The sequence below is a fragment of the Panthera onca genome, chromosome B1 (assembly GCF_046562875.1).
Source record: "Panthera onca isolate mPanOnc1 chromosome B1, mPanOnc1 haplotype 2, whole genome shotgun sequence".
In the NCBI taxonomy this organism is placed as follows: Eukaryota; Metazoa; Chordata; class Mammalia; order Carnivora; family Felidae; genus Panthera; species Panthera onca.
The window spans coordinates 85,313,717-85,337,060 of NC_138342.1; the positions used below are offsets into that span (position 1 = coordinate 85,313,717).

The 23,344-nt window shown below is 40.0% G+C and overlaps 1 protein-coding gene across 2 annotated transcripts in view; it reads right to left on the reverse strand.

Annotated features, from left to right (window-relative positions):
* Nucleotides 1-17,717: 17,717 nt before the first annotated feature.
* Nucleotides 17,718-23,344, reverse strand: part of SLC39A8 (solute carrier family 39 member 8) — a 79,781-nt gene continuing 74,154 nt past the window's right edge. For both annotated transcript variants that reach the window (XM_060654545.3, XM_060654544.3), the window contains exons 7-9: nucleotides 22,288-22,495; nucleotides 21,683-21,867; nucleotides 17,718-19,229 (exon numbers count right to left, since the gene is read on the reverse strand). In XM_060654545.3, the coding sequence (XP_060510528.1) occupies nucleotides 19,080-19,229; nucleotides 21,683-21,867; nucleotides 22,288-22,495 (543 nt within the window). In that variant the 3' untranslated portion in view covers nucleotides 17,718-19,079. The remainder of the gene's footprint in view (nucleotides 19,230-21,682; nucleotides 21,868-22,287; nucleotides 22,496-23,344) is intronic.

A 23,344-nucleotide genomic window follows, 5' to 3' on the forward strand; every position in this document is an offset into this window, starting at 1 on the left:
TAACAGAAAGTGAATTTAGAATAATAGTCATAAAATTAATCGCTGGGCTTGAAAACAGTATACAGGACAGCAGAGAATCTCTTGCCACAAAGATCGAGGGACTAAGGAACAGTCACGAGGAGCTGAAAAACGCTTTAAACGAAATGCAAAACAAAATGGAAACCACGATGGCTCGGCTTGAAGAGGCAGAGGAGAGAATAGGTGAACTAGAAGATAAAGTTATGGAGAAAGAGGAAGCTGAAAGAAAGAGAGATAAAAAAATCCAGGAGTATGAGGGGAAAATTAGAGAACTAAATGATACACTAAAAAAAAATAATATACGCATAATTGGTATCCCAGAGGAGGAAGAGAGAGGGAAAGGTGCTGAAGGGGTACTTGAACAAATTATAGCTGAGAACTTCCCTGAACTGGGGAAGGAAAAAGGCATTGAAATCCAAGAGGCACAGAGAACTCCCTTCAGACGTAACTTGAATCGATCTTCTGCACGACATATCATAGTGAAACTGGCAAAATACAAGGATAAAGAGAAAATTCTGAAAGCAGCAAGGGATAAACGTGCCCTCACATATAAAGGGAGACCTATAAGACTCGTGACTGATCTCTCCTTTGAAACTTGGCAGGCCAGAAAGGCTTGGCACGATATCTACAGTGTGCTAAACAGAAAAAATATGCAGCCGAGAATCCTTTATCCAGCAAGTCTGTCATTTAGAATAGAAGGAGAGATAAAGGTCTTCCCAAACAAACAAAAACTGAAGGAATTTGTCACCACGAAACCAGCCCTACAAGAGATCCTAAGGGGGATCCTGTGAGCCAAAGTACCAGAGACATCACTACAAGCATAAAACATACAGACATCACAATGACTCTAAACCCATATCTTTCTATAATAACACTGAATGTAAATGGATTAAATGCGCCAACTAAAAGACATAGGGTATCAGAATGGATAAAAAAACAAGACCCATCTATTTGCTGTCTACAAGAGACTCATTTTAGATCTGAGGACACCTTTAGATTGAGAGTGAGGGGATGGAGAACTATTTATCATGCTCCTGGAAGCCAAAAGAAAGCTGGAGTAGCCATACTTATATCAGACAAACTAGACTTTAAATTAAAGGCTGTAACAAGAGATGAAGAAGGGCATTATATAATAATCACAGGGTCTATCCATCAGGAAGAGCTAACAATTATAAATGTCTATGCGCCAAATACCCGAGCCCCCAGATATATAAAACAATTACTCATAAACATAAGCAACCTTATTGATAAGAATGTGGTCATTGCAGGGGACTTTAACACCCCACTTACAGAAATGGATAGATCATCTAGACACACAGTCAATAAAGAAACAAGGGCCCTGAATGATACATTGGATCAGATGGACTTGACAGATATATTTAGAACTCTGCATCCCAAAGCAACAGAATATACTTTCTTCTCGAGTGCACATGGAACATTCTCCAAGATAGATCATATACTGGGTCACAAAACAGCCCTTCATAAGTTTACAAGAATTGAAATTATACCATGCATACTTTCAGACCACAATGCTATGAAGCTTGAAATCAACCACAGGAAAAAGTCTGGAAAACCTCCAAAAGCATGGAGGTTAAAGAACACCCTACTAACGAATGAGTGGGTCAACCAAGCAATTAGAGAAGAAATTAAAAAATATATGGAAACAAACGAAAATGAAAATACAACAATCCAAACGCTGTGGGATGCAGCGAAGGCATTCCTGAGAGGAAAATACATTGCAATCCAGGCCTATCTCAAGAAACAAGAAAAATCCCAAATACAAAATCTAACAGCACACCTACAGGAAATAGAAGCAGAACAGCAAAGGCAGCCTAAACCCAGCAGAAGAAGAGAAATCATAAAGATCAGAGCAGAAATAAACAATATAGAATCTAAAAAAACTGTAGAGCAGATCAACGAAACCAAGAGTTGGTTTTTTGAAAAAATAAACAAAATTGACAAACCTCTAGCCAGGCTTCTCAAAAAGAAAAGGGAGATGACCCAAATAGATAAAATCATGAATGAAAATGGAATGATTACAACCAATCCCTCAGAGATACAAACAATTATCAGGGAATACTATGAAAAATTATATGCCAACAAATTGGACAACCTGGAAGAAATGGACAAATTTCTAAACACCCACACTCTTCCAAAACTCAATCAGGAGGAAATAGAAAGCTTGAACAGACCCATAACCAGCGAAGAAATTGAATCGGTTATCAAAAATCTCCCAACAAATAAGAGTCCAGGACCAGATGGCTTCCCAGGGGAGTTCTACCAGACGTTTAAAGCAGAGATAATACCTATCCTTCTCAAGCTATTCCAAGAAATAGAAAGGGAAGGAAAACTTCCAGACTCATTCTATGAAGCCAGTATTACTTTGATTCCTAAACCAGACAGAGACCCAGTAAAAAAAGAGAACTACAGGCCAATATCCCTGATGAATATGGATGCAAAAATTCTTAATAAGATACTAGCAAATCGAATTCAACAGCATATAAAAAGAATTATTCACCATGATCAAGTGGGATTCATTCCTGGGATGCAGGGCTGGTTCAACATTCGCAAATCGATCAACGTGATATATCACATTAACAAAAAAAAAGAGAAGAACCATATGATCCTGTCAATCGATGCAGAAAAGGCCTTTGACAAAATCCAGCACCCTTTCTTAATAAAAACCCTTGAGAAAGTCGGGATAGAAGGAACATACTTAAAGATCATAAAGGCCATTTATGAAAAGCCCACAGCTAACATCATCCTCAACGGGGAAAAACTGAGAGCTTTTTCCCTGAGATCAGGAACACGACAGGGATGCCCACTGTCACCGCTGTTGTTTAACATAGTGCTGGAAGTTCTAGCATCAGCAATCAGACAACAAAAGGAAATCAAAGGCATCAAAATTGGCAAAGATGAAGTCAAGCTTTCGCTTTTTGCAGATGACATGATATTATACATGGAAAATCCGATAGACTCCACCAAAAGTCTGCTAGAACTGATACATGAATTCAGCAAAGTTGCAGGATACAAAATCAATGTGCAGAAATCAGTTGCATTCTTATACACTAACAATGAAGCAACAGAAAGACAAATGAAGAAACTGATCCCATTCACAATTGCACCAAGAAGCATAAAATACCTAGGAATAAATCTAACCAAAGATGTAAAAGATCTGTATGCTGAAAACTACAGAAAGCTTATGCAGGTAATTGAAGAAGATATAAAGAAATGGAAAGACATTCCCTGCTCATGGATTGGAAGAATAAATATTGTCAAAATGTCAATACTACCCAAAGCTATCTACACATTCAATGCAATCCCAATCAAAATTGCACCAGCATTCTTCTCGAAACTAGAACAAGCAATCCTAAAATTCATATGGAACCACAAAAGGCCCCGAATAGCCAAAGTAATTTTGAAGAAGAAGACCAAAGCAGGAGGCATCACAATCCCAGACTTTAGCCTCTACTACAAAGCTGTCATCATCAAGACAGCATGGTATTGGCGTAAAAACAGACACATAGACCAATGGAATAGAATAGAAACCCCAGAACTAGACCCACAAACGTATGGCCAACTCATCTTTGACAAAGCAGGAAAGAACATCCAATGGAAAAAAGACAGTCTCTTTAACAAATGGTGCTGGGAGAACTGGACGGCAACATGCAGAAGGTTGAAACTAGACCACTTTCTCACACCATTCACAAAAATAAACTCAAAATGGATAAAGGACCTGAATGTGAGACAGGAAACCATCAAAACCTTAGAGGAGAAAGCAGGAAAAGACCTCTCTGACCTCAGCCGTAGCAATCTCTTACTCGGCACATCCCCAAAGGCAAGGGAATTAAAAGCAAAAGTGAATTACTGGGACCTTATGAAGATAAAAAGCTTCTGCACAGCAAAGGAAACAACCAACAAAACTAAAAGGCAACCAACGGAATGGGAAAAGATATTTGCAAATGACACATCGGACAAAGGGCTAGTATCCAAAATCTATAAAGAGCTCATCAAACTCCACACCCGAAAAACAAATAACCCAGTGAAGAAATGGGCAGAAAACATGAATAGACACTTCTCTAAAGAAGACATCCGGATGGCCAACAGGCACATGAAAAGATGTTCAACGTCGCTCCTTATCAGGGAAATACAAACCAAACCACACTCAGATACCACCTCACGCCAGTCAGAGTGGCCAAAATGAAGAAATCAGGAGACTATAGATGCTGGAGAGGATGTGGAGAAACAGGAACCCTCTTGCACTGTTGGTGGGAATGCAAATTGGTGCAGCTGCTCTGGAAAGCAGTGTGGAGGTTCCTCAGAAAATTAAAAATAGACCTACCCTATGACCCAGCAATAGCACTGCTAGGAATTTATCCAAGGGATACAGGAGTACTGATGCATAGGGGCACCTGTACCCCAATGTTTATAGCAGCACTCTCAACAATAGCCAAATTATGGAAAGAGCCTAAATGTCCATCAACTGATGAATGGATAAAGAAATTGTGGTTTATATACACAATGGAATACTACGTGGCAATGAGAAAAAATGAAATATGGCCTTTTGTAGCAACATGGATGGAACTGGAGAGTGTGATGCTAAGTGAAATAAGCCATAAAGAGAAAGACAGATACCATATGGTTTCACTCTTATGTGGATCCTGAGAAACTTAACAGAAACCCATGGGGGAGGGGAAGGAAAAAAAAAAAAAAAAAAAAAAAAAAGAGGTTAGAGTGGGAGAGAGCCAAAGCATAAGAGACTGTTAAAAACTGAGAACAAACTGAGGGTTGATGGGGGGTGGGAGGGAGGGCAGAGTGGGAGGGAGGGCAGGGTGGGTGATGGGTATTGAGGAGGGCACCTTTTGGGATGAGCACTGGGTGTTGTATGGAAACCAATTTGACAGTAAATTTCATATATTAAAAAATAAAAATAAAAAAAATAAAAAAAAAATAAAAAAAAAAATAAAAAAAAAAAAACAAAGCTTCTCTCCACCAGAGCAGTGTATGAAAATAGCTACTTTTCTTCAGTCCTAGAGAGTCCGGCCCAAAAGCCAACTCTAAAAACTGAGGAGCTAGAGCATAGGCTTGAAATTGCTTTTCTTTCTACCTTGCAACAATTGGGCACTCCCTAAAGCATTAAGTAAAGAATGTATAACAATGAAAAATTCGAGAGGCAGGTCTGTTTGGGCTCTCCTCATTAAATGCTGCTATCTAAATGGAGGAGCAGTGATCACGGCTACACTTGACTCCTACTGGTGGGAAGAGAAAGATACCAACCACCCTTCCTTCTGGGTTTTTCAGAAGCAGGGCAATCTCAGGGGGGGGGGAAATGATTTATCCCTCTTTCCTCCTGGATTTTTATTTTATTTTATGGTAAGAACACTAACCATGAGTTCTACCCTCTTAACAAGATTTTAAGTGTGCAATGTAATATTGTTAACTATTGGCACAATGTTTTATCACAGATCTCTAGAACTTACTCCTCTCGCTTAACTGAAACTTTGTGCCCATTGGTTACCCACTGCCTATTACCTCCTTCCCCTTGTACCTGACAGCCATGGCTCTACTCTTCAATTCTATGATTCCGACTGTTTTAGATAACTCTAGATAAGATACCTTTAGATAGGTGGAAACAAAATATAAGTGTCGGCAGGGATGTAGAGAAATTGGGGCCTATGTACATTGTTGGTGGGAATGCAAAATGGCGTAGCCACTATGGAAAACAGTATGGAGGTTCCTAAAAAAAAAATTAAAAATAGGGCTAGTATATGATCCAGTGATCCCATTTCTGGGTATTTATTCCAAAGACTTGAAATAAGGATCTTGAAAAGATATTAGCATTCTCATGTACATAGCAGCATGATTTACAGTACCCAAATATGGAAACAACCCAAATGTCCATTGGTGAGTGAATACACAAAGAAAATGTGGTACATAGATACAGTGGAATATTATTCAGCCCTAAAAAATGAATGAAATTCTGCAATATGTGACAACATGAATGAACCTGAAGGACATTATATTAAGTAAAATAATCAAAAGCCACAGAAGGGCAAATATGGCATGATTCCTCCTGAGTCAGGCATATGGAGAGACATCTCGGGGAGCTTGTGGAGAAGGTGGACAGGAGGCAGTGTTGGACATCAAAATTTGGGTTGCAAAAGAGAACACCAGAGAGGGATGAATCAGTTAACTTCCTTTAATTGCTAGTAATTGAAAGCAACTCAAAAGGATTTGCACAACTAGGAAAAGTGATATTGCACACATCAAGAAGTCCCAAGGAAGTGGAACTGCAAGGTGTAGGTTTGTTAATTCAGCTGCCAAGGATAGCACATTGGACGACATTGCACTTTCTACTTCACCTCTACAGCACTCACCTTCATTTTCATGTTATTTCCTCTCAGGGCACCTGCATTAGTTTGCCGAGGCCGCCACAACAGAGTACCACAGACAGGATAGCTTAAATAGCAGAAATGTATTGTCTGACAGTTCTTGAGCTAGGAGTCCAAGATCAAGGTGTGCATAGGTTAGTTCCTTCTCAGGGCTGTAAGGGCAAAATCTGTTCCATGCCCCTCCCCTAGATTCTGGAGGTTTGCTGATGATCTCTGGCATTCCTTGGCTCATAGAAGCGTCACCCCAATCTCTCTGCCTTCATTTTTTCATGGCATTCTTCCTGTGTGTATATCTGTATCCACACTTCCCCTTTTGGTAAGAACATCAGGCATACTAGATTAGGAGCCTACGCTACTCCAATATGTCCTCGCTGTAACTAATTATATCTGCAATTATATATATCTGCAATTTTACCCTATTTCCAAATAGGGTCACATTCTAAAGTGCTGGGGGTTAGGACTCCAACATATCTTTTTGGGGGGGAGTGGAGGCGACAGAGACACAATTCGACCTATAACAGTAGAAAAACAGCTGCTCCAGATATCACATCTAGATACAACGTCCCAAAGAAATAGAGCATATCTCTTCCTCATGCCTTTTAAGAAAGTTCTCAGTACACGTCCTGTCTTATCTCAGTGGTCAGAGCTGTTTCATATGCCTACGCCTAACCAATCTCTGGTGAAGGGGTTGGAATTGCAGAGATGTGAAGGCAAAATGCTCCAGAGAATGCGATTACTGCCTCAACTGATAGACAAGGAGAAAGAGCATAGCAAGATTTTACACATGTAATATGTATGGACCCGTAAATTTTCCCATCATCTAAGTTGGGAGCATTTCTCTTTTTTTGCTAATTGCATTTATTAGCTTTTTTAGACTAAATGTTCACTGGGGAAATTTAAGAAAGTATTAATAAGGACAAATTGTGAATGATTCAAATTTACAACAACTGAGATTTCTTCTTCTAAAACACTGTTATATACATGTTTATTGAAGGAAACTGAAAAAATTTAATATTTTACAAAGAACCCATTTAAAACGATTCATAATCCCACAGAGATACCCCCTGCTGATGCATTAGAAAATATATTTCTTATCTGTGTATATTATACATATATATGTACATAAACAAAAATTGGGATTATAGAGTGTATACTGCTAAGTAGCCTGCTGTTTTTAGTTAATATTAATTTAATGTTTACATTTACTTTTTCATTAAAGTGTTAGTAGTATTCATCTTATCTGGAGCACTTCACCTCAAATGTATTTACAGTCTACAGGGTAAATGATACTAAAAAATATACATTCAGTATCAATGGATACCATCATCTTATCTGGAACACCTTACCTCCAACATATTTACACTCTGCAGTGCAAATATACCAAAACATATGGGCACCTGGGTGGCTCCCTCAGTTAAGTGTTCGACTTCGGCTCAGGTCATGATCTTATGGTTGGTGAGTTCGAGCCCCACATTGGGCTCTGTGCTGACAGCTCGGAGCCTGGAGCCTGCTTTGGATTCTGTGTCTCCCTCTCTCTCAGCCCCTCCTCTGCTCATGCTCTATCTCTCTCTGTCCCTCAAAAATAAATAAACATTAAGAAAAAAAATTTTTTAAGTATCAAAATATATACATTTGGTACCAATGGATATCCATCAGGTAGATACAGGATAAATGATACCAGTGTCATGATACCAAAAAGTATTACTCTGGTGAAACCAAATGTATCATTTGATATCATTGATTGCAAAAGCCTTCCATCTCAAGTTAAGTCACAGAGTGAAATTCTGGGTTCCAGCCATGGACTGGGAGAGAAAATCTGTTCAGAAAGGAATTAAGCATTACTCACGAAAGCTGGTCCAATAGTCAAATATTACCTCCTCTGTGAATTATTGCTTATCTGACTCTAAGTCCAGCCTAAGAATTCCCCACTGTGCTTAATTATTATTTGTCTATGTGTCTGCTTATCTGACTGCCCGTGTCTACTATCATAATACCTTGAAAAGTGTTATCATTGTTTGTGTGTGTGTGTGTGTGTGTGTGTGTGTGTTGTTGTTGTTGTTGCTGTTTTATGTGACTGCATCCCCATGATCCTTCTGAGAGCAGACATGAGCTCTCATCTTTGTATCCTCTGGACCTAGCATCAGTAGACATCAGATATATGTTTTATTAAACAAATGAATGAGTTCATTCATTAACAGGAGAACAAACTCAGATTTTTTTTTCTTATTCCCTGCAATGATTCCCTGCGGTAGTTTACCTTTAAAAAAAAGAGGTAAAGTTTGAATGGTTAGTTTTTAAAGTATCTTTTGGAAGAAAGTGAAATGTAATTATTCCAATATTAACCTGGATATTATGTTTAAGTATTAGAGAGGCATGTGCCTAAAAAAGCCAAGTGTCTATAAAAATCAAGTAAGAACTTGACAACCAGGTGATGGTTGCTAAGAAACTACATTTTTCTGTGAACACATGGTGTATGAAGTATGGCCTAGATTCATATCCTACATAAAACATCTTCCTTGGAGTTACCTAAAAAGTCTGATTTTGCATGGCTTGTCAACGCATATGAGTTATTCCCTCTGTTATCCTGCTCCTGGTATTAAAAATCATAGTTCTATACATAGAATATGACTTCAACACCATTATCTCTTCTGAACCTCAGCCTGTTTAGATTACAGACTGAGGGCCCCTGAGTTCCAGAGTTTCGGTGTCATTGAATGCTACCTTCTCCTTGAGTCACTACTGAGGAAAAGTCATCACTTTTGATGCACTAACAGAGCAAACCACAAAAATTAAAATACCCACAATGTTTCTGTGTTCCAAAGTGAACTAAAAAATAAAGTGGATATTATCTGCACGTTTTGAAAGACCTCAGTTTACCGCTGGTGGAACATAATGGAGATTTGCTATACTCTGCCCCAAATAGGAAGTCAACCTCAAACCTTGACAATGGAAGGTCCCAAAAGTACTTAGGGTACGCTAAATGCAAGAGCTAGAAAAGCTAGAAATTGTGCTTGATGTATAAATATTAACTGCTGTATTCTTTTAAAAGTTTTTAAGAAGGTGAGAGAAACTCAAATTACCTAAAGCAAAAGAAAAAAAAAAAAGACATATGGAGATATTAGAATAGAGAACATTAGACTCGATAGGCATTAGACTTGGATAACTCACAGAATCGAAGGAATTGCAGAAGAATGAGGATGTCAGAGGCTAGAACCACTGAGGAGGGAATAACTCTCCTTCCACCCTAGTCCCCAGCTCTCCTTCTCTCTGGGCATCAGCCTCAGTCTGCCAAGTTTCTCTGCATGCTGGGAATGTAACCACCAGTGGCTCTGGAGTCATGTCAAGGTGAGAGCTCCGAATCTTCACCCCAGCTGTGGGAAGTTGTGTGGAAAGATTACGATTGACCCAGCCGGGGCCACTTGTCTAGCTCCTGGCACAGAGGTGGGGTAGGTGCTGTGGGTGAAAGACCCTTCAGAGCCCCTGGGGAGGGAGCAACAATAATTTCTAAGACGAAGAGTGAAGCCGTAACCAGAAGAGCTGACGGCAACATCAATAGAAGTCTATTGCTCTAACTGTGTTGATTTTAATACCACTTTCACTGGTTTTGCCAATACAAGACTTTAGGGCAACTCTACCCCTATCTTATACAATCTTATCCCTAGTATTCACTATTCTAAAATGTTGTTGGGGCGCCTGGGTGGCTCAGTCAGTTTGTTCATGCTCTGTCTCTCTCTCTGTCTCAAAAATAAATGTAAACATTAAAAATAAAATAAAATAAAATAAAATAAAATAAAATAAAATAAAATAAAATAAAATAAAATAAAATAAAATATTGTCAACTTCTTTCACCTTAAAACAGCAAGGGATCACTATGACAATGCAGCTGATTGCTCTCACGTGCATCTATAAAATGCTCACATAGTTTTCTGAAGTTTCTCTTTTTGTACATTAAGACTTTTTTATTGAAAGACAAAAAGCAAAGGTGAAGAAAGATGCATTGGAAGTACTTTCCAGTTTCTAAGATTTCTAAAATCAGTGTTTCCAAGTTCACTGACAATTCCTTTTTTAATGACAAGAATCGCAACATTAGGGGTGCCTGGATGCCTCAGTCCGTTAAGCGTCCCGACTTTGGCTCAGGTCATGATCTCATGGTTTGTGAGTTCAAGCCCCGAGATGGGCTCTGTGCTGACAGCTCAGAGCCTGGAGCCTACTTCGGATTCTGTGTCTCTCTCTCACCCTCTGCCCCTCCTTCACTTGCACTCTGTCTCTCTCTCCTTCAAAACTAAACATAAAAAAAAAAAAAATTGCAACGTTAAAGCTAACAAATATAATGAATCCCATTACGGGTTTCTGTGGAGAATAGGAGGAGCCCCCCATCTGTGGTCATAGGCTGGATTCTCTGGTTTTCTCACTCAGATATGCTTCATAATAATTCACAGTACATTTTCGATGAAGGAATATAATACATCTACATGGGAAAGATTCTCATAAGGCACAAACTGCTTGTTCAGTAAGTATTTATAGAAATGTATTCATTCACTCTTCCCCACCTAGAAATCTATCTTTATTTAAAAAGAAGTGATGCTTACAGTTAAGAAACACTGTCACACAGGTAGTTGGGATTTTTTTCATCTATTCAAAAGATATTTATCTGCCAGAAGTGTGGTACATCCACTTCATACCGAATCTCTCACAACATCCTGGATATTCTTCTCTGTTTGCATAGTCCATCATACAAATTAGTCTCACCCAATTCCACTCTGTTAACCTAAGAACATTAATGCATGTCTTCTAATCATCTTTAGCCTGAAACTGATATTTCAGTTTGCTTCCAAATTGCACTAATTCTACTCCTATTTTACCTACTTCAGTGTCTTACTCTCTCCTCCTAATTCACAGAGTGGCCTCCTCTTGCAGGCTAAGACATTTACTACTGATCATTCATAATCACAAAGGAAACAAATGGCCCACTAAACCCAGGGTAAGGTGAAGTGGGTTCATTTATTTACAAAGAGTCCAGTTGCAAATATGCAAGTGGGACCGAAGGGCAGCCTGCTGTGTGGATCTGGGGCTTACAGCAGCTGAGCTATTACTATCCCCAGACCAAGGGTACAGGGAGAGTGCTTGCCAGAAGCAAAGGAGAAAGATCCACAGGTCGTTCTGGCCCAGTAGCTGTTAGACGAAGCAGAAATTGAGGGTAAGCATTTACAAATTCCACTGGCAATTTGATAGAATACTTGTATGTCACCAGTATCTAAGAATAAAAATGGTTTGGATTATCTATGTCTCTATTTTAAATTTGATTTCATTTTTTTGGTAATTCTTTTGCATCTGATTTACAGAAGTACCAACCTGTGACAAAATGGAAATAAGAAAAGCAAATTGGCCCTTCACTGTGGATAATGTAAAAAGCCCTGCTGTGGAGAAGACTGTCTAGAGAGGATCTGCCCCTCGGTTATGCACCACGGACAACTCAAGGGAACCCAGTGGGAAGAGAGTCAAGGAAACTGACAGCCTATCCTCATGCCCCTCTCTCCCTCCAATCTCCTGTTGAAGTTCCCCATGGATGAAGCCCTTTGATGGCCATACAACTCAGTCCCCTGGGACAAAGAGCAGGATACAGAGTGTGGAGTGTGGATCTCCTTTCTGTACAGTTTCCATCCCCAACAACAAATGCAGAAAGGACCATCATACAGAGTAATGTCATTTTGGTCATACATGCGCTGCCCTAGTGGACAGAATTCCTTACACACCTCTCTGTACACTAAGCACCATGCTGAGCTCTCTCAGTAGAAACCCCCGGTGGGCTACTGCAGGGGGAGGGGGCTCTTCTGCTCTTTGCAGCTGCTGCATGGGGTCCGCATTGAATGTGGGAGGACTTCGTTCAGGCTCTGCCCCAACCATGCACCCAGATCATGTGGTCCCTCTGCAAGCTCTCAGCTTCAGCCTGACCTGGTATTAAAAACAGAAATCATTTCAGGGGCACCTGGGTGGCTCAGTCAGTTAAGCATCCAACTTTCAATTTCAGCTCGGGTCATGATCTCGAGGTTTGTGAGTTCAAGCCCCGCATTAGGGGCTGTACTGACAGTGAGGAGCCTGCTTGGGATTCTCTCTCTCTCTCCTCTCTCTTTCTTTCTGTCTCTAAATTAATTAATTAATTGACTAAAAATAATTAAACAAATAAATAAATAAACTAAAAAAAAAAAATAGAATCCATTTCCCAAGGTTGTTGTGAATACTAATTTTTCCAGTGCTTATGTAATCATTATATTGACATGCTATTCTCACAGGGCGAATCAAAAACAACTTTGATTTTATTCCCCACCTGTTGGAACCTGGGGCTTGGGGTCTGGGCAGCCCTTCTACACCTGAGTGAAACCAGGGCTGGCAAAATGACTGTTATGACACAGGACCTGGGGGTGGGGGACATCAAGTCCTACAATCATGCAGTCTCAGGTCAATCATGGAAAGAATCTAGTACAATATACGAGTCAGTACGTCCATCTTTATTCAGATAAGACACGTAGGAAGAAACCATTGTCTTTTACCTCTCTTACTTACTCCCCCTGTCCGCTCACTGTGGCTTCTGGCCCCTACCAAGTTAAGTGTTTGGATGGAGAAGAGAAAAAGAGGCATAGAAAGTTCTTATTTGGTGGGTACAAAACGTGTGGCTTCGTGCCATCGAGACTGACAGGTACTTAAGGTTAACCCTTTCTCTTGTTGGTGCTTTTAGGATTCTTCAGAGGGGCTCCTCCCCAAAGACATGTTCTAGTTCTCCAGCTGTCCCACCAAAGTCTCGGTTTTCTGGAAGCCCACCCAGTACTAACCTTCTCTGTTCTCGGGATGCTACCCCTCTTACTCGTGACCTTAAATTGTTCCAAATCAAAAGGATCTCTTACCTACCACGTGGTTCACACTAAGTCAAGGGAATATTCATGTATCTTTTGTCCAAAACCCTGTAGGACTGAAGGTCTAGCTGAATGCAGCAGCAATTCTCCTCACATGGCCTCCAAAGCCACTTGCCAGCAAACTCTCAGCCTCTCTGTTTCCTGGGGGGTGTCACACGCCAGTCCCCCGGGTTCATCCTGACTGCAGCTAGCTCATGCCCAGCATTCTGCAGGGTCCGCTAGTGCAGCTTGCCACAAAATACAGAAAGACACAGGTTTTCTACACGTCCTCAGTGTTTTGAGGGAAGGAGCCATTTCTGACTTGAATTCTTCCTACAGGAGACTTTCCCCTGTAATACATAACTTTACATCTTTATTTTTCTTTTTCATGACCCTGCTCAACATCCCTTTGGTGACCACAAACATGGTCATAAATTACCTACCTGTTGCCTTACTGGAGTTTTACCAGATTGTTCTATACAGTTGGGGGGATAATGTGCACAGTCACTGCAGTAGGAATTAAGCCATCATATGAAGTTTAACACGTGCAAGCCCTACCATTAACACTGTTCTTTGGTAATCTTGCTGTGCACATCCAAGCTAAATGACCTTGAGATTTGAGGTCTCCAGTGGCCCATCTAATTATCTACAAAATCAAGTAACAGATAACATTTTTGTTCCAAATTTGCTTATGTTAAATAGCTGTGAGGACCTGGGTGGAGGAGAGAATACATAAATGATTTTTTTATTTTATTTTTTCCCAAATCTGCTAATAGTATTTAGTTTCATAGTTTTGGATATAAGCATGGTAATCAGGCTTAATCAGTCTGGTAATCAAGGGTTTTAAATATCAAAGTCCATATTAAAAGAGTTTTGTTTCAGTTTCCTTAGAATTTAGACCATCCTGTAAAAGACCTAGGATGTCTTCAAGGTAAATAAATAGTACTCACAATAGACTGAGACAGAGGAACTATGAAGGGAAGTACAAATGTGTATGAACAATACTGTTTGTAAGGTAAGACCCATCAGGGGCACCTGGGTGGCTCAGTCAGTTGAGCGTCCAACTTTGGCTTAGGTCATGATCTCATGGTTCGTGAGTTCGAGCCCCGCATTGGGCTCTGTGCTGACAGCTCAGAGCCTGGAGCCTTCTTCGGATTCTGTGTGTGTCTCTCTCTCTCTGCCCCTCCCCTGCTCATCCTCTGTCTCTCTCTGTCTCAAAATAAATAAAAATATTTTTTAAAACTTTTTAATAAAAAAAAAGGTAAGACGCATCAGGTGGGCCAGAAAATGGTCAGGGTGACAGGGAATTAATCTGAAAGAAGTCATGAGAATCCCTAAAAGAACGATTTCCCCAAACTGGTTGTGTCAGAACCATCTAGAATATTAAGTTCTCCAAGACACAAACCTGTCTATACCTGAGATGGTCTCTAGTCTACCCAACATCCCTCTTTGCTTCTTCTTGGTAACAGACCCTGATCTTATTGGTTATAGTGTATCCAGCTAAAAGCAATGTTTCCCAGCTTCTCCTGTAAGCTAATGTGGCCAGTGACTAATTCTGACCAGTGAATGTGAGTAGAAATTGTTGTATGTTCTGAGAAAGCTCGTTTAAGGGGAATGAAGAGCTAGGTGTGAATTTTTTGGTTTTCTACCTATTCTTCCTCCTGCTATGTGGACTTTAGAATTTAAGACTGGATTTCTCTAGCAAATATCTTAGAACATGAAGTCATCTTGAAGTCAGAAGCCACAGATGACAGATTGGATTCCCAACGACCAGGGAACTGCCACGTTAGCCCCGCACTGCTTCTTCTGCGTTCTATAGAAAGGAAAGTAAACCTGACATGTGTAAGACGCCTATTATTATTACGGTTCTGGCATTTTTGTGGCCTTACCAGATCCCAACAGATGATTTTCATTTTCACTCAACTCTATCTCAACAATGCCACCTGGTTGCCAGCCACAGTGGCATGGCATTTGGAAACATTAAAATATAGAGGGAAATGCCCCTCTTAAGAATTAATGAATGGGGGGCGCCTGGGTGGTTCGGTCGGTTAAGCGTCCGACTTCAGCTCAGGTCATGATCTCACGGTTCGTGAATTCGAGCCCCGCGTGGGGCTCTGTGCTGATGGCTCAGAGCCTGGAGCTTCCGATTCTGTGTCTCCCTCCTCTCTCTGCCCCTCCCCTGTTCATGCTCTGTCTCTCTCTGTCTCAAAAATAAATAAACGTTAAAAAAAATTAAAATAAAAAAAAGAATTAATGGATGGGTATTTGGGGTTTTTAGTTCATCCTGCTGCCGTAGCTCACCTGAAATTTTACTAGTAAAGTCGCCGATTATGAGATATACAGAGGTGGGGAGCCTCCCATATAGGAAGTGAAATGGCCATGAGAGAATGCCTTGAGTGTGTTCAGCACAGAGAGGCAGCTAAGGGAAATGCAATTTAGCACAGTTATTGCAACACACACACAGCTGGGGAAGGCAGAGCATCAGTGAGAAAGCAGCTATAGCAACATCAGTGTTAGGGACCTGATTTATTGCAGGGTTAAGAACCTTTTGTCCTGTAATGAACCTTAAATAAACACGGAGTCTGGAAATCACGGTAGCCCACTGAAGAAGACCAAGGGGAGACCCAAAGGAAGGCAATGCCAATCAGAGCATGGAGAGCAGACTGGCGATTCTTCCCCTGGCACAGGCCATCAGTAATTAGCTCTGTTAATACACCTACGCTAATTGTCTGGTAAACCCATCGTGTTGTCTTGGTTCTTGTCAATTAATTCATTTTTTAAAAATTTGAGCTCCAGTTGCAGAAACTTTTAGGCGTGGTGGGGTTTACTAAGCATCTCCAGATCATTATAAAATGCCTTTCAGGGACTGTTACATAACTGGACTCTCGTGTCGGCTATGCTAAGCAGCTGCCCATAGAAATGAGCGTGGCAGGATTCGACTCACAAACTGAAGAAAAACAAATTATCTTGACTTGGGGTAAAGCAGTGTTGCATCCACACATTTACACATAATAACACTGAAGGGAAAGAAAATAATATTCTCCTAGAAGGAATAATATTCTCAAAAAAGTAATTCTGGGAGCTTTGGGTGAATTAGTATTGATATAAGCTGTTTTCTACCAGGTAAAATAACAGTCTCTGGAGAGCACTTAAAGCAAATTGAAACCGTTTGTACTTCTCCAGTCTCCTGTACCAGAACGGCACGTCTGTGCCCTCTGCCACATGACTGCAGCACCTCCTGCCACGGGGGCCCAACCTAGACGACCCCCAGTCTGAAATTGAGCCGTCCAGCAGAGCCCGGGCTGGACCAGCTGAACGTCACCGGCAGACCTGTGAGCATGAGAATAACCTGTTGTGAGACTCGGGTTCTTCGGTGGGTTGTTTCTCCACATCGGCATGGTAATAGGGGTCTACCGTGTCCCCCAAATATTTGTATGTTGAAATCCTAACCCCTAAAGATGAGGGTAGGAGGAGGCAGGGGCTCTGAGAGGTGCTTAGGTCATCAGGGTGGAGCACCTCATGAATGAGATTAGTACTCTAAACAAAAGGCTCCAGAGAGTTCCTTTACCCTTCCACCACGTGAGGACACCAAACCTGAGGGTGCCTTGGACCTGGACTTCCAGGGGCCAGGACGGTGAGAAATACCTTTCTGCTGTTTATAACCCCCACCCCCCAGTCTGGTAGTCTGGAAGTACTAAGACAGGGTCTGATTCGGTACTCAGAAAATGCCAGCTATTAGTAGGCATTTTTAAAAGTTCAGTTATGCAAAAGTCAAAGTACATAACCCCAAATATAATGCGTTGAAATCATCTTTGGTGTGCCATAGTAGCATCTTTAAGGTTTAAAAATTATAGAATATTCAAGGAGTATAATGAATGCCTCAGTATAAGATATGTTAACTGATTTTTTGAATTGTTCCCTGGGATTTAAATTTACTCACGGCTTTCTATATATCCTACCTTCTACCTGCAACCATAACCTCAAGTAAGTAGCAATTTTCTTTTTGCTTTTTGGGCCTTCCTGCCCTATTGCCTCTGTTCTCCTCATAGTTGAGGAAAACGGCCAAAAGATCAACACACGGAAAGTGTAATATAAAGCACCCGGATAACCCACATGCAACAAATGAGAGTTTGTTAAACTATCTTGTTTTAATTATCGTGTTGTAAATAGCTTCTTAACCCAGACACACAGTCTGTGCTTTAAAAAGTTAACGATTGTTCTTAAGACTTAATGTAAACAGATTAAATGATAAAAACAGATTCTATGTTTACTGATTAATCTTTCCGTATTTATTTGCTGAATATCTTTGCAATAAACACATCACCAATTTCCTATTTTTCTCTCTCCCTGTAACACCAGGTACAGGGAAGTCACTCAAAAAAAGATATATATTAAAATGAATAACAAACAACACAATGCATGGCTTCAAAGGTGTTTACTATTTGGTCAAACAAACATTTTTTTAATTGTCAGTTATAAAGAGAAATCTACATTAACATACATGTTAAATATTCATCTACTCTGCATTATTGCTAGGTGACACCATCGCATGGTCTGTGGGAAAATGTTAATTCCTGAGATCATTGTTGGCTTTTATCAATCACTTTCCTCACTGTCAGTCATCTTTCCTGAAGTGACTTGGGAGTGTGAATTGGGGTTAGGATGTTAAAGTGCAGACCAACTTTCTCCATCTGCTAAATGAGCAAGCAGGCCGTCTCACCTCCAAAAGGCACAAAAATAACCGCGGTGTGTGGAATTTTTTTTCAAGATATGCCATGGAGGAAAAATGTGGACTGAGCACAGAAGAGGAATGTTATGATTGCTTTCAATCGCCCAGAAGGAATGTGTGTTTTCTAGTTAATCAGTCCTTGAAGTACAGCAGTCCAGCTATTATTTTGCATCTATTTAAAATACACTCTGCTAAACAGTTATGTTGAATTTTAAAAGTAAATTGCTTAAACTTACATTCATTTTCTTCCTATAAACCAACATAGTCTTTCCCTTCACGATGCAAATACATGATACGTTGTAGTTGAATAGTCCCTGGCCCCACGCTTTCTGCCCTGGGTTGCGGTGCAATTACACCTGAGCCATAAAAAAAGCAATTCTGCATTTGTGTGGGAGCAGGGAGAGCTTCCACTTGGAGATGAGGTGTCAGATAAAGTCTGAACTTAGTAGGGCTAACAAAACTTTACTGATTGCATAACTCATATTATTTTAGGATAATTTTTTAAAACGAGCCTACAAGTCCCTAACTGAGATATAAAACAGAAAAAAAGCTATGAGCAATCTTTCTTTCCTGGGTTCATTAAGGCCTTGGAATCATTTAGATCCGTGTTGCATGCATTTTGCTTCTCTTCCACATTTTAATGTACTTGCCTGTGAAAGCACTAGGACAAATTAACTGAAAGAAAACCACTCTGAAACCACTTGAGCTTTTGAGCCTGCCACAGAGGTCTAAAGGCTTATACAACCTAGCCTGTGTTTCTCTCTCTGGATCTTCATGTCTAAATGATTGTCGAATGCATAAAACATGAAGAAGTGGGTACTGACCAAAGATCTCGTGTACCTGCCTTTTCAGACTGGAACCGAAAACCCTTTGAAGCATCTTTGACAACAAATAATGGCCTATTTCACAGATCTGAAAACAATAATCAGTTTTCCTGACCTACAGTTGAAAACAAAATTATCTTTTAACTAAATAGGATCAGCTTCAAAATCCCTTTGGAGATGTTTTTATTTATTAAATGCCTTCCTTGACAACGGCATCTTTCATTTCCTATTACTCCAATTCAATTTCTCCTGCATACAAAGTAATGAGAAGAATGGCTGTGAATCCAGTTAACATTCCAGCATTCTGAATCATGAAGTAAGTAAAATCGGTTTTTCTTCCAGTTACCTTTTCTCTCAGCATATCGTTCATCTCTGGAAACTAAGAGAAAGATACATTGTTAGATAACTGTCGCCATCTGGTGGTAAAACGTAAAACAGCCGCCTAGAGATTTCTGCGGGGTTGGGGCAGTGATGACTTAATTCAGATGTTTAAATGTTTTATTTAGCATAGCATATACATATAGCATAGTATAGATAGCATAAAAGGGATATCTAGCCCTATCAGACATCAACAAGAATAAAAGTATAGAAGTAGTGCTCCCCACCTGAGTTAATCAGTGGGACAGGATTTACCTCATTTTATGCCTTGTGTTTCTCTTTGTCCGCCTGTCTCTCTCCCGCCTTACTCTCTATGCTCCATTCACACCATTCTTTCAGGATCTCAAATGCATCCAAACTTTTTCTGTCCTCAAACTCATCACACCCACCCAAACTGCTATCTGACCTCTTCCCCCTCTAACTTCTCAATAAGCTCCATCCTTCAGGTTCCAGCTTCAAATCATACTTTCCAGCAAGGCTTCCCTTAGCCCCTCCTAACTTACACTAGAGTCCCCTAACTTCATCTCTCACCACATGTACTGCTTTTCTCCTTAGCTCACGGATTTTTTTTATTTGTAATTATTTAGTCATGTGTATGATTTTATTCATTGAATTTCTGGTTTCCTGTCTTTAAAGACAGAATGCCCCACAGATGCAGGGAGTGTGCCTCTTTTTGCTCACTCCAGTGTCCCCAGCACCTTGCAAATTCCAGGCCAGGCACAGAAATATCAATCAATAGTGGCTGATTAAATAAATCTTTAGGAATCGCTATACATTTAATTCTGTTCTTTTTAATTTGTGTCTTTCTGCTTGCTCTACCCCTCATAAAATCATAACGTTTTCAAATAAATTATGTACTGTTCCAGGATTGAAGGCTATAACAATCTCATTACAGTGAGCGCAATTAAAACTCCAGCTTCTGTTCTTAAAATCTACCCTTTCTCAGCAGATAAGCTCTACTGAAAAGGCTCCAATAGATCTGTAAATGCCAGCTTTTCAAAATGTATTACAAAATTATATATATATATATATATATATATATACACACACACATACATACACACACACACACGCACACACATGCACACACACACGCACACGCACACGCACACACCATGGTGCATTGTACCAAAGCATCCAGGAGGCCTCCAGAACCCAATCAATCCATGTGCCTGATTTAAGAAAGTTGTTTTACCAGGATAAAATGAGTGAAAGCTGTGAAACTATTCTGAAAAAAGCAAACTGTTGTAGGACATACAACGTCACATATGAGTATCCTTTCCTTGAATGGAACAATTCTGATATTCTGTTCTTCTAACAAAGAACAGAAAAGTGATGGCCTGGCACAAATACAGTATGAGACACGAATTGTGTGAAGAACAATATAATGCAGTGATGGTTCTGAGGGATGACGTTCTTGTTCTGATCAGGGCCTGCACAGAACAGTGAGCAGAGCGAGAGGGTTATCATGTGGAGCTGAGAATGCAGATGAAGGAAACTAAATTATTAAATTATGTGTGTGATACATATTCAGTTCCAAACGCAAAGGAAATGCTCCTTGAATTGCATATATGTAGCACATTCTAATTTTCTAGAAAGCTGTCCATGATACATTTGAAAATGCACAGGGCACAGGTTCATTGATATTCTCTCTTTTACACACCACACACACACACACACACACACACACACATAAATAAAGACACAGACACAGCATAAACACAGATACAAATATATACCAACCCATGTAAATATTGTCCAATTTCAATTTACCAGTTTTAGTTTAATCCAAAAGACTCCCACTCTTTAAAACTCTGAAATAACAAAATGCTATTTATTCTAACAAGTTATTCCCTTCCAAATGTGATATCCTGGGGTGCCTGTGTGGCTCAGTCGGTTAAGCATCTAACTTCAGCTCAGGTCATGATCTCACGGTTCATGGGTTTGAGCCTCTCATTGGGCCCTGTGCTGACAGCTCAGAGCCTGGAGCCTGTTTTGGACTCTGTGTCTCCCTCTCTTTCAATGCCTCTCCCCTGCTTGCACTCTGTCTCTCTCTCTCTTTCTCGCTCTCTCAAAAATAAACATTAAAAAAATTTTTTAAACAATAAAAAATGTGACATCCTCACAAAAGAGGGGGAGAAGGTCCAATGGGGACATACTATAATAGAGTACAAGGCTTACCTACCACAAGGCAAAAAACCTGGGCCAATACCTCTACTTCAGCAAAAGTAAATCATTTCATCTTTTATCAATTAGATCATAGATCAAACGATCAATAAGAATCACTTTCAAGTTACTATTAGTACAAGAAGAATGATCTGTTGAGCCAGGAATGTTTTAATGACAGAATTTCCACACTGTGGAAAGTAGAAGGTCACCCTTAGTCAACTCACAACCCAGATGCTTATTTCTAAATTTTAAATTAAAACAAGATAAAAAATTTTAATTTCTTACCATATCTGCCAGAGAAATATAGAGGAACATGCCTCCAGCAAGAGCAAATATAATATTTGGAGCAAAATTGTTGCCCACCAAAATGCCAAAAGCCAGCCCAACATAGCAGGAGCATGCAGAAAGGAAATTGAATAACAAGGCTTGCCGAGTGCTCATTCCTGCACTGAGTAGGATCACAAAGTCCCCTAGAAAAAGAAGAAAATACCAAATAGTTTTTGCTATTTTTGGATGAGAGAAGATAAGCATCAGTATCCAACAAGGGCTCCTTCATTTAGATGCATCAGTGGGATTTTTAAGTGTGTCGCCTAAAATGTCTCACTCCAGGGGCGCCTGGGTTGCTTAGTCGGTAAAACGTCCAACTTCAGCTCAGGTCATGATCATGGGTTCGAGCCCTGCCTCGGGCTCTGTGCTGACAGCTCAGAGCCTGGAGCCTGCTTCGGATTCTGTGTCTCCCTCTCTCTCTGCCCCTCCCCAACTCACACGCGTGCACTCTCTCTCTCTCAAAAATAAATAAATGCTAAAAATTTTTTTAAATAAAATAAAATGTCTCACTCCACTGAAATCAAGAAGTAACCAACTTTTACAGTATGATCAGAGCTCCTTACCTAACTCATGAGGAAATTCTTCACACAGAATTGCTATAGAGGTACTGAGTCCCTGAAGAAGAGACAAGGTACAGGAAGCCCCAATCGCCAGGCCATCGATGAAATTGTGGAGGGCGTCACTGAGGGTTACCATCCAGGCAATTGTCCCTATTTTTGACAGTTTGGGTCCCTTCAAACAGGTACATGAACTCGACTCTGTTTTTCCATCCTGTAAAATAACAGAAAATCAACCAACAAATTAAGCTACATTTCTTGAAAGTCTGAGAGTTACACAGAAAGGAGTAGGAGATGTGTTATGTATTGAGAAAGACAAATGGTTCCAACAGAAAGTCTTCATGGTGGCTAAGAACTCCTAATCATTTATAACAACAAAAACTTACCGTAGGGAGAAAGGAAATGAATAGACTGACAGGCCTTGAATGAGCTACCCAAAAGACATTTTACTTTGGTTTCCCCTTAAAAAATCCTTTTGATTTGTACAAACAGTTCTTACTATTGCCTTCCTAAAATGCAACTGATACTAACTGAAGAATTTGATTCATTTGCATACTTTAAAATAAAGGAAGTTTTTCACAGACCAAATGTAAAGTCTTTTTCCATGCTACAATGTAAATGTGAAACCCACATTTAAAGCACAATGACATCAAAGAACATTTATGGTAATCCGTCCTACATTATCTGAGCAGGTTATCTGGGCCTGTTTCTTCAACTGTGAAATGAAGATAACATACTACATGATTCATTTACTTTTCAATGACTTATTAAGTTTCTGCTGTGTTCCAGGTAGTGTATGTTGGGTGATTAAACTGTAATAATGCATTCCCTACTATCTCTAAATTTCAACGATTCTTTTAACATCTCAGGAAATGTGATTGGAACAGGCGTGCCTTTGCACTAACACCTCTGTCCGTTTTGAAACAAGAATAAAAACAGAAAAGCCTACAACAAAACCTTTGAAAGAATTTAGACTTCCATAAAATTTACAAAGTTGCATAAAACCAGATGCCAAACACCAACTCGAGCCATTTTCCAGAAATGGTAGAAAAAGAAACTAAAA